Below are 14,468 nucleotides of genomic sequence, written 5' to 3' on the forward strand. Positions count from 1 at the left end.
TTCTGCCACACCCTTATATCATCTTCTGAACCACCCTGTATATCTTAAACTTCTGTATCTTCCCCCGTGTCAAACCCCTCCTCCAACAAGTCACAAATTTCTCCTGACTGAAGAGATGCCATCACAAAAGACACTTTCTTCTCAAGACAAGGTTACAAAAACACTCACGTTCATAGCCCAATAACAAGAGAATGATTTTTGCAGCCAAACTCCTTGCCTGCAAGTGCGTATTACATTTCACCCACGCCTCTCCCCTCCCCCGAAGACTGTAGCCACCTGTGCAGCACAGATGCTGCGAAAAGCACTCTCGAATAACGCTATACAGAAAGGCTTCCTCCCCCTCCCACTTCCTGCCTGTTGCCAAGTGGAAAACACAGGACAAACAAAGCTCTAATCCTTTCTTCCTTCCAGAGCCAAATTTACTGCGTAGAAATGACGCTTGTTTAGAACTTGAAAGACAGAGCCCTTTAACTTGTAAAGCCTTGAAAAACATGAGGGCTTTTGTTGTGTCTTAACAATCTGCCTGGCAACACGACAATGACGTCAGAGTCTACCTGGCGATGATGGCAGATGTGAGGTGGATGCTTGGAGATTAAAGCCAAAAAGATTCAGTGTTTTTTTCTTATTCGGTTTCCTGTTTATTGTACATTTATTATGAAGATATGTATTTGCCGAAATATTCGTCAACCGTCCTTCAGTTACTTTTGTCATCTGGAGGCTCTGCCTCGAAAGGGTTAATCAGCCAATGGACCCCTACGGGACCATCAACAATGTAGGCCTAGTCCACCGATGGTCCCACGGGACCATCGTGCTGATTAAAGAATTCATGTGCTTTTAAGAACTTCATACTAGTATGTGAGGTTGTAAACACTGACAGATGTTCAGATAAAACTTTGAAAAGTCATGTGGAAGAAAACCCACCCACCCAGGACCCCCCTCCCCTCAGACTCCAAAGTTATGTATGGAAGATGGTGCAAATTTTAAATTCGTACACTTATTTGACGAAAATGTTATAACTCTTAGACTATTTGACCAATCTACTTCGGGTAACTTTTGATTTGCAGCTAGAACATCGGGGCATGCAACCGTGCAGAAATTAAAATGCCAAAGGCAATAAGAGGGGTTGCGTGGGGCACGGGCCACAACTTTCAATGAAAAATCATAAAAATAGGGACTTTGCCCCCTCTTCCCCTGCTATTTTGAGAAGGGGAGACAAACTTTAGCCTTATTTTCAAAGAATGGTCCTTTCTCAACCGAATGAAAGTCATTTCTTGTTCCTGGGTTCATTACATTATAGAATATGTGAAAAAACTCCACAGTTTTATGATTTTTTTCATTGAAAGTTGGGGGCCACGGCCCACCCAACACCTCTTATTGGCTTTGGCGTTTTGATTTCTCCACGGTTGCATGCCCTGATGTTTTAGCTGCAAAACAAAAGTTAGCCGTAGTAGATTGCTCAACTAGTCTTCGAGATATGTTTTTTTCTGAAATAAGTGTAAAAATTTAAAAATCGCACACAAAGGCTGCGGCCAAAGAGGGGTTACTTTCTAAAACCCGCTCGGCAGGTTAAAGGTTAAGATATTCTCTTCAACAAATATCATGGAAATCCTAGGACACTTAACTAACTCTTCAGCTTTCTTAAACCCAAAGTTCCATCTGTCCCTATCCTGGGAAAGATCAATCCAATCTTTTACATCGTTACCAATTTCCTTTAGGTCCTACTACACTTAAATAACCCAATAACACATTCACAGACTTGAAGGAATACACTAGTTTTGGAATTATGTAGATTATCCACTGTAGAATTGCAACCTAATTGGCTTCCCATTAAATGATTAAAAGTTGTCAGGTAATGTATTTTTATGTTATACTTACAAATTGAAATACTATTCGCATCATCATACATTCTCAGGAACAAATTAAAAATAACAGAAATCTACCTTTCCCACAATATAGAATTATTTATAAGAAATTAGAATTTCTTACCAAATGTTAGAGTGGTGGTGTTCTATGATATATTCTGGCAAATGGATCATATCCTAATAGCCATTAAATGCATGTAAAAGGCAATAAGAACAGAGGAGGTTATGCAACCAATACGATTTCTGAAACTTTCACTTTGCCATGGGTTAGCAGAACTAAACCAGCCACAGTTCAAGACAAATGCTCTGTGCTGAACAGTTACTTTCCTGCAAGTAGCATCATAAAATATTGCTCCATAGGCTGGCAGAACTGGGCTATTTTTATGTTTGCCTGTGTAGAATTGTAGAAGTACTCAGAAAATAGTGAGTTTGTTTAAAACATGAAGAGCTAAATGTACAGTGATTGAACCATAAACTTTAATATATCTTGTTTAAATTTGAAAAAATCTTCCGTCAGTTAGTTGCTGCTGCCTCTTGTCAAAGCAAAGCATTCCATTACTGAAGCAAAGCATTCCATTACTGGTTCCAATGTGCCAATTCTGAACAAAATCCACACATCAAAAATCAGCCTTGTCATATGTCTAGATAACAGCCCTACAAGTATTTTGCTGAACATATTCATAGATTCTCACAGATAAAGGAATCATAATAATAAAATAACTGTAATTTTATCATGAAATCCACTCTGACACACAATATTGGCTCAGAATTAATTAAAATTATGCATTTTTCTACACATACCAAGATGTTTGAATTCCATGACACAGAGACCCCACTCATTTTGACAAATCAAATGACTACTTTTCAAGGATTTCCAGGCATTTTGAAATGCATTTTTTGGCCACTCTGAAATGTTTTAAGATATTACAACGCTGCTTACCTAACAATATAAAAGCAGTGGCTCCAGCTGCAGGAGACAGCTTGAAGAAAATATACAATCTACTTTCAAGATAGTTTCTCACAAATGTCATTTTCTATGCCTTTAAAACTCTCAAATTAGTTTCTTCAAACTTCCATCCAAAATAATTTTCAGTATTTCAAATGTATTCCTCATCCATCTGTGCAAAGTGTGAAAATTATTACATGTTGGTGACAAATTCTCAGACTTTTTCAGGAGTTCTTCACTGACAGGTTAAATTTCCTGAAATTTCCAGGTTTGATTTATTTGAGTTTGATTTTAAGTCCACTTTATACACAGACATGCTAATCGGGACTGGACCTACAGTTTGAAGTGGAATCCGAAGCCCTATGTGCCTCCTGATTACGAGGAAATGATGTTCTGAAATTTCCATATACTCGAAGTAATTGGAAAGTCTGTAATAGTTTGTATTTTGTATACTCTGTAGGATACTGTGATTAGGCAAAAGTACTGACTAATAGCTATAAGACACTATCAGCCCAGCACTACTAAAAATCGACTGCCTGAGTTTTGCTTTCTGGACTTACAGTTTAAAGTAGTATCCAAACCACTATGTGCCTCCACTGGTTATCAAACCTGGGAACCCTTGATTACAAGGGGGCGGCATTACCAGGGAAGCACTACTAAAAATCAGATTGGTACTTCAATTAGAAGTAATAAATAACATTGTACTCACTCATCTGCTGCAAGGTTGCCAGCTCACTCTTCTTCTTCTTCCCCTGCTTTGCTGGTGTGGTTGCAGTTGGTTGCGAGACTGAGGGGGCGGCTGCCTGCTGCTGGGAGGCAACTGCCTTTTCCATCTTCTCCACCTTCTCGGCCTTTGCACCTTTCTCGGGGGTCTTTGCTTTCTCCTCTGAGGGTGAAGGAGAAGAGCGTGCCTGTTCTCCTCCCTCTGCTTTGTCTTTGCCGGCTTCAGGTATTGAAGGAGGTATGGCAGCTTGTTTAAGAACACTTTCACTGATTTTCAAATCTTCCAGCTGCAACTCTCTCTGCAAGGAAGGAAAAAATCATTATTAATATGCTTCCATACGTGAAATCGTGATTAGTAAAATGTACTGAAAACATTTTTTTTACCACAGCTTTCAATCAATTTTCTTAGCTGAGCTATCATAATTATTGCAACTGTCAGCGAAGGCCAAAAATACCCGAAGTCATGAAACAAAAAAAAAATTGCCAGCATTTTTAAACAAAGTCAAGTTTTAGAAAAATAATGCATGCTTTGAACTACCCCTGCATGTGTGTTAGTACAACAAAAATATTGAAAATTTTAGAAGTGGTCAACCAATGCTGGAACACACTGTATGGACTGACCCATATGCATTCTGGACAAAAATTCTGGTCTTTGTACAATTTCTGTGAACTAAAAATGGATGAACATCAAAGTAATGCTTCTCTCACTTATTCAACATTTCTAACAATATTTTGTGTACTCATACTAGTGGTAATTTGTGAGCATTTTAGGGCCATTTGTCAAAAATATAGCTGTATGCCAGTGGAAAATTGGTTCATATGCCCTATACTGAAACCTGTGATATTTTTACTAGGAAAAATATTACTATGAAAAATATTACCTTCCTGATTTTTTAATATGTTTGACATGTATTTATTATGCTGTGTAACAATTTTCATTGTAGTAAAACCCTATCAAACAATTACCCAAAGTGGAGTGTTTTTTCATCACAACATATTACTTTATTTACAGATTTTTCTACTTTCTGGGTAGGTAAGAGTGGTAATATAGATATTTTCTGTTAGGACTGTTCTTCTGCTCTCGAACTATACCTAAATCATCAAAATACTCCACATAGTTTCCGAGATATGACATGATGTGTGTCACATGGTGCGTTCGTTCGTCCACCCAATTTATGAAAATCTTCAAATTTTAAAAAATTTATAACTTTCAAAATATTTGTTGGACAAGTCTAATATTATATATGGGGGTCATATTAGACCAAGTATCTATCAGTAAAAAAAATATGAAGCGAATTCATGACTATGAAGCAACCTGCTCTGGGTGATTTCATGTTTACTAGAAAACACCTTTCTATATAAAAAAAAAATCACGTATCTATACGTATGGTGCCAAAAACCATACAAGCAATATTAAGTGTGTTTTGTAAAAAAAAATCATCAAAAATGTTGGGTTTTTTTTTAAACAAAAATCACGATTTTTGTCCACCCTGGTTAGGGGTTCAAAACAGGTTAAAAGCTTAAAACCTATTTACACCAGGAAGTTAAATCTGGCTAGCATCTTCTTATGGTACATATCTGCACATTAGTCTTTTTGTGATGCTGATAACATAGTGTAAAGCTCAAGCTTTCTAAATTCAGATTTTGTAATTGGTACCATTCTATTCTGTGCAGAATTTGATGGGTTTGAAAATATCAATTTTATGCTAGTAGTACAGAATTTTATCATCAGATGTAGGTAACATGTATCCAAGTACAATGGCAGGATTAAGATGTTTTTTTAAACCAAAGGAATACTTATACTTTACTTGGATATGGAAGTCCCCTGAATTTTCAAGCTATGCTAATTGTTATAGTGTAACAACAGAGCTTGTCAAATTACCATTTCCATTTACAACTTAAATAAGAATCCTTCCAGGCAACTCAACAGTGTTACCATCTACAGTATGGTACCAAATTGTAACAGTACAACCAAACCAGAAACTTCAATGGCTGGATCATGAGTCAATCTTTCAGCATACTTAATCACTCACTGTGGCTTGTAACTCCTAATTCTGTGCTTTGCAAGATATCAGTGGATAACAATGTATAGGTATCAGAAAGTATCAGTTAGTCTGGATATCCTGAAAATTATACAAACTACTTATGCAAAAAATATTGGGGGAGAAATGGATTTTGTAATAAAATGCTTATATCATGTGAAGTTATGGATATTTTAAAGCAACACTTTGGTATATTTATACAATATAATTCCAATGAAAAAAAATAATTGATAAATATTCTGAACTACTTTGATATCGATTAATTTTACTTCGCTTCTCGTGCCACTTTTTGGCTAATTTGCGAAGATGGGGATGAGTAATATGATGAAATTGATGAATGGATACTCACAAACATCCATGCCCAAGGCCACGATTCAAACCCGGGACCCCCGGAATCGTAGAGTGATGTGCTAACCACTCTGCCATGGGGGCCGGCAACTACTTTGATATGTTACAATTTTGAAGTATCGGAATTGGTAAAAGCATTGTCATTGGTATCAATGTCGGTTTAAAGTGGTAGCAGTTCAGCTCGAATTTTATAAGGAACTTTAAAACTCTTTCAAAAATAATGTTACTGCTACTTTATGCAAGTTACACATTACAAACAATATAGAGAGATTAAGGGACTTTAACTGAGCCATAGAAAGTACACACCCCACAGTGCCTTAGTGGCATGGAGGAAAGGCTGGTAATATTACTTCCAAGACTTCATGGACACCATGGAAAAGTCTGTCGAGGGTCTGTAAATCACAGATTAAGAACCACTAAGTACTATTACAGTTGTTGAATCAATCCTGGCAACACAGTACTAACACAATTACCAGAAAGTAACAACTTCCATTACATTACTTATGAACTCATGAGAAAATACATGCAATTCCTGTCTCAAAATTTCAAAAGAAGTCCTATTTCCAGAACTTTCACTACGTATTCCAGCAGTTTATATAATCAACGAATGGGTTGAAAGTAGGGTGCAAGGTAAAATGATTAAAAATTTAAATAAAATAGGATACATGGGGAATGACAGCAAACTGAAAGATGTTTGGTCATAAACGGTACAGATAAATCTTACTACAAGTGCATGTGGCACCATCCGAACAACACTAAGCCAGTTCCTGTTGTTGATGTATATCTGTTGTTTCCTCTATACTTTATTTTTCTTATTGTGGAATGGTAGTTGTGCAAACACTCAAGAAAGTGTCATAGTTTACCCTTTAAAATCAGCAATGTGCAAAATGAATTAAATCATAGTTAATATGAACTTACACTCTGCCTTCGTTTCATTATTAGGTCATCTTTTGGTTGGATTTGCTCAAAGCGATTGACTGCGTGAGTATCACTCTCCACTGTAGGACACTGTTCATCTTTATTCAGTAAGATTGGTTTCATCCTCTCCTTTTTCTTTTTCTTTTTATTATCCTCCTGCACAAAAAATAGGGAAAAAACTTGTAATTTTTTTTCTAGGTGAAATATCACGTAAGAAATCATGTTGCTTACCGGGTAGTGTACAATTGGTAACACATGTAACGGATTAATAAATTCCCACCTAAAAATGCATTTCACCATTTTGTTCACACTCTTAACACACACACACACAACTACACATAGAATAGTGAATTGTTGTTTACAACTTCATACTGTACTAGCATGAATCGCAATTGACATGCAAAAGATAACTGAATTCATATGATGCATTAACTCAAAATTTTTTTTCATTTCAGATCTTTAAGGACCTGTATAATTAAGGAGCAGTATAATTTGAAAATGGCACCTGCACGAAAACACAGTGTGTTACATATTTACTGAAACTAGGTGCAGAGAAACTTCAAGATACAGAACAGGAAGACACCACTCTCTCATTCAGCCATATGAAAGTGATACATGAACTTCATGCAAGGATGTGAAGCATCATGTAAGCTGCCCTACAGTGAGCATATTAAATGCAAATGAGTATCTTTCCAGCATTTGCCACAAAAGTCTCTTCGGAGGACCTTACAAGAGTAGAAAATTCCTCATACAACAACACACAACATACTCCTAAAATGCCTTAATTTGTAAAGGTATGGGATTAAACCTGATGATAAGACCAAACATATGCTGAGGGCATTCTTGCATGTTTGGAGAGGACAACAATTGTCTAAACAAGCTGGTGTTTTCTGATGGTATCCCTCTTCATGTGTGCAGAAAAGTCAACAAACATAATGTTTGCATCAGGGAATCAACCAATCCACATACTGTGAGGTGGGAGTTAACGTGTGACGATATTTGCTAGTTCACTGCATTATTGGACCTTTCTTAAATGTTTGCAGTCCTTCTCCAGCAAGACTGTGCACCACCACATTGGGCCAGGATAATAAGAAATGTCCTGGAGACTTTTCAAGCATGTTGGATCGGTAGAGCTGGTCTGATTGCCTGGCCTCCTAGGTCCTCTGGTATTACACTCCTGGACTTCTTTTGTACAAGCTACAGCAAGTATGGACAAAGTTGAAACACCATGTAAGTATTGTATGTGCAAACAGTAGTGCATGTGTCGAAGTGAACTTCATACAAAAAAAAAATTGAGTTGATGCATCATATGAACCAAAGTATGCTTCCATATGTCAATTACAATTCTTGTTACTAAAATGTGAAATTGTAAACAAGCATGAAAACAATGGTGGGAAGGGGTCATCCTAATACTCATCAATCCTCCCCTCAAACTGCATAAAACTCAGCGACTGACAACAAAAATTATCTTGGTAACCATACTTTTTCAATTTTATAAAAATTTAACCTGTTATTTCTCATTTCTTAAGCTTACTTTCTTTCAAATTTGCACCAACACACAGAAAATTCATGAAATAACATACAGTTCTCAACATAATTAAGACAGAAGGAACAGCATGAAAAAATATGCAAGTGAAAAGAAACAGCAATCGCTTATTAGGCACTTCCACAACATTTGTAAGCTACATGTGATGTGATTGCTCATTATGAGTGTCGCATGTAGCACAATCCTGTTAGCTTGAATACTAAGTAGTATTTCTAAATATGTACATGCCGCAGGTACATACCAAAACATAATAATTAGAGATGGGCCTGAATGAAATTTCTGCTGATATCGATATAAAGTGCTAAAAAAATTAACGATATGGATAACATATATTCTACCAACTGCAATTACCCATATAGAATGTTAATGCTTCATTCACCACCTTAATTCATGGATTTATGCAGGTGACTGCAATGTGGTGTCACATAGGGAAACAAACTGTGTATGGATTTCTGAAGTTAGGTTTCTTACTACAGGAAGTTTTTAATCTTCCTTGTTAGTAAAACTTGATTCCTAGGTGTGTGCCGCTATTCATATGTAAACTTTTCTCTTCTTGCTAATGCCAATAAATTGCAGATATAAAATCTACATACACAAATATTCTACCAATTTGAATATAGAGGTGTAATCTTTTTTCATAGAACATGAATGGTTCATTAACCTCTTTAAGTAAGTAACCAAATGACTGAAAGTGGTTTCACGTTTGAATAAGCAACTGTGTATTTACATTCATAAAAATTATAACAAAATAGCAAGATTTTGCATTCAGTTACAGGGTATTTATAAATATATCAGACTGGCAAAAAATGTTGTTAATTTTACTGATAAACCAATACACTGATTTGTATTCCTTTGATTGTGTTCCAACTTACATATTTTCAGTTCTAAGCAAGTGCAGAGAAAGTATGTGGCAACAGACAAAATTGGAATTGTAGATTTCCTGGCGACATGATTCAAACAAGTGTTCTTGGGTTACCAGCTCAGTTAAGTTGATGTTGGCTTCCAACGTTTCGAGTATACATTGCTCTCATCATCAGGGAATATGGAAAAGAAGGCCAGTGTAGGGTTAAATATACGAAGCCCTGAAGGACACGCCGCATCTGCCAACCTGCTTCTACAGATATGTGGATGACACACTCGTTGTTTGGCCACATGGACGACCGGCTTTACAGTTTCCTGAAATTCCTTAACAACCACCATTCAAACATCAAGTTTACTATGGAGATAGAGGCTGCCTCCCTTTCCTGGACCTTCTAATCTGCCAAAAACCAGATGGAACACTCGGACATAGTGTATCAGGGTGGCTACAAACAAGCAGAAATGAAATTCCCCGACTTTTCCAGGTTTTCCAGGACGAAATTTACATTTTTCCCTGACAATTATAAACTAAGTAAAATAAATTACTACTGATATTCTTGTTTTATTTATGCCTAACCGGTAGGGATCTTGATTTTTCGTTATTTTTTCTAAATTGGTGCCATTCTCTCCCCCCTCACATTTTCATTTTAGTGCATTTCTGGGGAATATACCTAAATTTATACTTTCATGGTGTTTTTAAAGTACTGTTTCAAATTTTAGGTCTCTTTGTGAGAGTTTGATACCTTGGAAGTTATTTTCCATACCATTTTTTAATTTTAAGATAATGGTTTTAGATAAGGGGATTTTTCCCGATATACACAGTGCGGCAATTTGAAATTGAGACTGACTTTTTTCCCTCTGTAGGTGGCACCACTGTGCAAGCATTCTGTGATGGGAACAAGTTAGGGGTAACCTTGGGTGACATTGCCACATGTGGCATTGTTGAGTGTGGGCACGTGTCATGAAAGTGCATTGTGATTTTAACATGGAACAAAGAGCAAACATCATGTTTTGTGCATGCCTGGGTAAAGCTGCTATGGAAACAATTCACATGTTGCAGCAAAGTGTATGGGGACAATTGTTTATCCCGTACGCATGTATTTGAATGGCACAGGTGTTTCAATGAAGGATGGGATTCAATTGAACATAATGAGTATCCGGTGCAGCAAGGATGGTGAGAATACCGGAATTTGTTCAGAAAATTAGAACAATCATTCCTAAAGACCGAAATTACAGACAGACTTTTACTGCTGTATTTTATCTTGAGGTTATGAAACGTTTGATGCAAAGAATAACACATGTGATGCCCGAGTATCGGGATGATGGCAGCTGATGTCTGCTTCATGACAATGCCCCAAGTCACAAGGCTGTGATTGAGAAGGACTTTTTGACCCAAAAGGGAATCCGTATATTGTCACATCCTGCCTATTCAGCAAATCTGACCCTGTGTTATTATTTTCTATTTGCCTAAACTAAAATCTGCACTCAAAGGTTTGTACTTTGATGACGTACCGACCATCAAGAGTGCTATGACAAGGATTTTAAACAGCATTACACAAAACGAATTCCAGCAATCCTTCCACTGATAGGCAGGGCACAATGATATGGGGATACAGGAGGGTCTTACTTTGAATGATTCCAGGTAAGTAACTTTCTATGAACAATTGTTTATTTTTACAGTATCAGTCTCAATTTCAAATTGCCGCACTGTGTATACTGAAGGGTGCATAATGGCCATACTTGGCGGTGCACCCAACATTCTAAATCAATCAATCAATCTCACATGACAGATACCGATATGTTGGCACCAAAAATTGGCATCATTATTATTATTTTTTCTTCCAAAATTTGTGTATTTATATTATAACATTTTCCTGGCAAATATACCAAAACGTACACTTCCATTGTGCTTTTAAACTATCATTTTCAATTGTAGGTCACATTGTCTACATATTTTCGTGACAGTTTGAAATGTTCGAACCGATTTTTAAGGAAGTAATTTTCCATTATTTCTCGCTCTACAAATGCTGATCTTACGACTCCCCTGTGGCGGTAGAGACACACTCTTATCTCCTGTCAGAACCCCACCACTTTGCTCTGTGGGGCAAATTGTTCTGATAGAAGTTAAAAAATCATGGGAAATATGTGATTTAATGTGTATATCAGAATTTTTCCATGTATAAACTGCATTATAGTTTTCTATTGGATAAAAATGTTGCAAAACTTGCACGTTCTATACACACAAATATGGCACATTTTGTTTCCCTATAAGTATAAAAAAATACAAGAATGTTAGATTTTAAGGTATTTTTTTCTTTGTTTAAGTACAGTTCTTAAAATTGGTTAAAAATGCCAACAATTGCCACAGTGGTATGCTCCCCCCTCCATCCCCTCTATTTGTTGACAGTCCTGTCCCCTTACTACTACCATACAGACAAGAAAAAATGATAATTCAATGCATTTTGCACGTAATATTTAGAGGCTTATCATTTTTTCTGTCTCTCCGGAAATTTCTCTCTCTCTCTCCTCCCCACCTCCCATCACTAGTTTCTGGCACTGTAATTGTGTTGTGCATAAAACAGACCTAAAAGTTGATGCTCAGACTTAGCAACAAGATTTCCTGTTCCCATGTAGTGCTTCATACATCTTTCAAAGCGAACGCATGACAATCCATTCTATCGCATAAAAAAAAAAGTAAATCAAGACAAAATTCCCCGACTTTTCCCAGTTTTCCAGGTCTGTCGCCACCCTGTGTATATAGAAAACCCACTCACACCAACCTCTACCTTAATTCCCACAGTTTCCACCACAAGGCTTAACGTCTTACGGTTCTAAACACAATAGCCCACAGAGCAGTAAACATTTCGGACGAAGAAAACCTACATTCTGAACTAAACCATCTTAGAACTACGCTACAACAGAATGGCTACAACATCAGTGACATCAACAGAGCAATCAACAAGGCAGTGACATCTCAGCGCAAACCGACCCTGGACAACAGTGTGGTCCTAAAAAGGGCAGATTCTTCACCACCCAGACCGGCAGACAATGGGGATGTGGTTTCTTCACCACACAGACACCCCCCGCTGCTGGCAGCAACACAGAAAAACATCCCACTACAACAGTTTTACCTTTTATTGGGCACACCTCTGGCAAATTGAGTAGAATTCTTGCAAGACACTGAGTAAAGACCATCCACAGACCACCACTCAAGATCAAACCCCTTCTCTGCTCAGTCAAGGATAATCTGGAGCTCCGGGTCCCAGGAGTATACTGTATACCATGCGAGTGTGGGACACCATATAGGCCAAACATGATGCACAATTGAACAAAGATGCAATGAACATCAGTGCAACATCACAGAAGGACACAGGGTTTTATTTACCAACATTAAAATAATAGCCAAATGTGCCAGTTACGGGGACCAGCAAGTCAAAGTAGCCATAGTCATACAATGGGAAAGCACCAATCTCAACAGGGACGTGGGACTCCAGCTCAGTCACCCCTGGAACTTGCTCCTCCATAAAAACAAAGCTCCAGTCAATAAGAACACCAGGATCCAGAGCAACCCAATAAGAAGACAGAGCCTAAACTACGCCCCATAATAGACATATATTTAACCCTACACTGGTCTCCTCTTCCATATTCCCTGATGATAAGAGGAATGTATGCGCTCGAAACGTTGGAAGCCAACATCGACTTAACCTGGCTGGTAACCCGAGAACACTTGTTCGGAACAGGTAAAATGTCGCTTGATATTATATGTCAACATAACCACATGAGATTTTTTTTTTTTTTTTTTTTGTTAGAACTGATCTGAAGTCCTTCCTTTAGTAATAACAGAAAAACTAACCTTCAATTTATTTGTGGCGTAATGCTACTGGTCATCTTGAGTGCAATGGGTATAAATATTTATAGTTTTACATATGCTAAGTTGCCAAAACTGGCAGGACATGAGAAACACTGCATCTGCAACCATTTTTCGTGGTTTGGGCTAGGCCTATAGGTTTATCTGAATCTATATATTCACAAAAAATTTAGGACACCTTTCTTAAAACAGAACTGGGAGCCCTTAGTTACAATGTGACAGCATTAGCCATTGTATCTTTAGACATACTTCAATCTTGAAGCTTCCATTTTACACAAGTTCCTCTGCAGAAATACACTAAGCATAACAAAAAGAAGGAAGCAAATGAAGAAAGACTAAAAACTGACCACAGAAGAGTTAATATTTGCTCTTAAAGCATATTAAGGAGAAACAAGAATATTTTTTTCAAGCTAATATGCATGTTAGTGGTTATTTAAGGCACAAAGCTAGATCAATTCATTATACTACACTTCAGTGAAATGAAATTCTACAAAACTATGACACAAAGACAGCAGAGGGTTACATTGATCAACTTACACTTAACTTCCATAGTCAAAGTGGCAATACAAGTGATTGGGATCAGAAGATTCTTTTCTACACTCACTAGATCATTGTGCCGGTTGTTTATTTATCAGGCATTGCACAACTATGTAACTGAATAAACAAATTATGTTATTTTACGTCACACTCTGCCACTTATGGCTAGTTGCGGTGACTCTCTCTCATCTGTTCATTTCCAAATTCTATAACTGCACAATTTTACTCCTTTCATCTACCTGAAGAACATGTCGACAGGGCAACCCAATGTCAGGTAGCCACTTCAATGTGTTCTGTGCATATTGCGATTCAGCAAGTAGTCTGTTTTGTGGAAAAGTTTCATCAGTTTTCTCAATGGTGTGATGAAAGGACTGTTAGAAATACACTGAGATGTTGCCACAGAAACTATGATGCTTGTTCAATTTTTGTCTGTGATTTTATAGAAGCATGAGTCAACAAAGAATGAGCAAAAGTAAAAGAAAAAAAAGAAAAGTATTCTGTTCTATCAGCATGAGGAGTTGGAGGACATTTTAGTGAAACTTTGCAAATGACATATTGATCTTTTTTAGACAAAGTTGAAATTTTTTTAAAAAAAATATTTTTTACTACTGAAAAGAAATGAGCTGTGTTTCCAACAGGTTTAGTCAGCATTTTCAACAATAAATATGTTGTTCTTTCATTTGATCCATAACCATAATCATCAGAAAATGTGAGAAGCACAATACCAGGTACAACTGGATTCCTCATTAACATGTGGTCATTGTAAAAACAAGTGATTTCTTTGTAATAGGTGTTAAATAACACATATGGGGCCACACTC

General features: G+C 37.1%; 1 protein-coding gene across 7 annotated transcripts in view; it reads right to left on the bottom strand.

Moving 5' to 3' along the window:
* alt (SMC superfamily domain-containing protein aluminum tubes) overlaps positions 1-14,468 on the bottom strand; it is a 233,372-nt gene that overhangs the window by 111,088 nt on the left and 107,816 nt on the right. For all 7 annotated transcript variants that reach the window (XM_083118594.1, XM_083118597.1, XM_083118600.1 and 4 more), the window contains exons 3-4: positions 6,840-6,995; positions 3,518-3,830 (exon numbers count right to left, since the gene is read on the bottom strand). In XM_083118594.1, the coding sequence (XP_082974720.1) occupies positions 3,518-3,830; positions 6,840-6,995 (469 nt within the window). The remainder of the gene's footprint in view (positions 1-3,517; positions 3,831-6,839; positions 6,996-14,468) is intronic.

The sequence above is a fragment of the Lepisma saccharinum genome, chromosome 3, assembly GCF_977018435.1.
Source record: "Lepisma saccharinum chromosome 3, izLepSacc3.1, whole genome shotgun sequence".
Lineage (NCBI taxonomy): Eukaryota > Metazoa > Arthropoda > Insecta > Zygentoma > Lepismatidae > Lepisma > Lepisma saccharinum.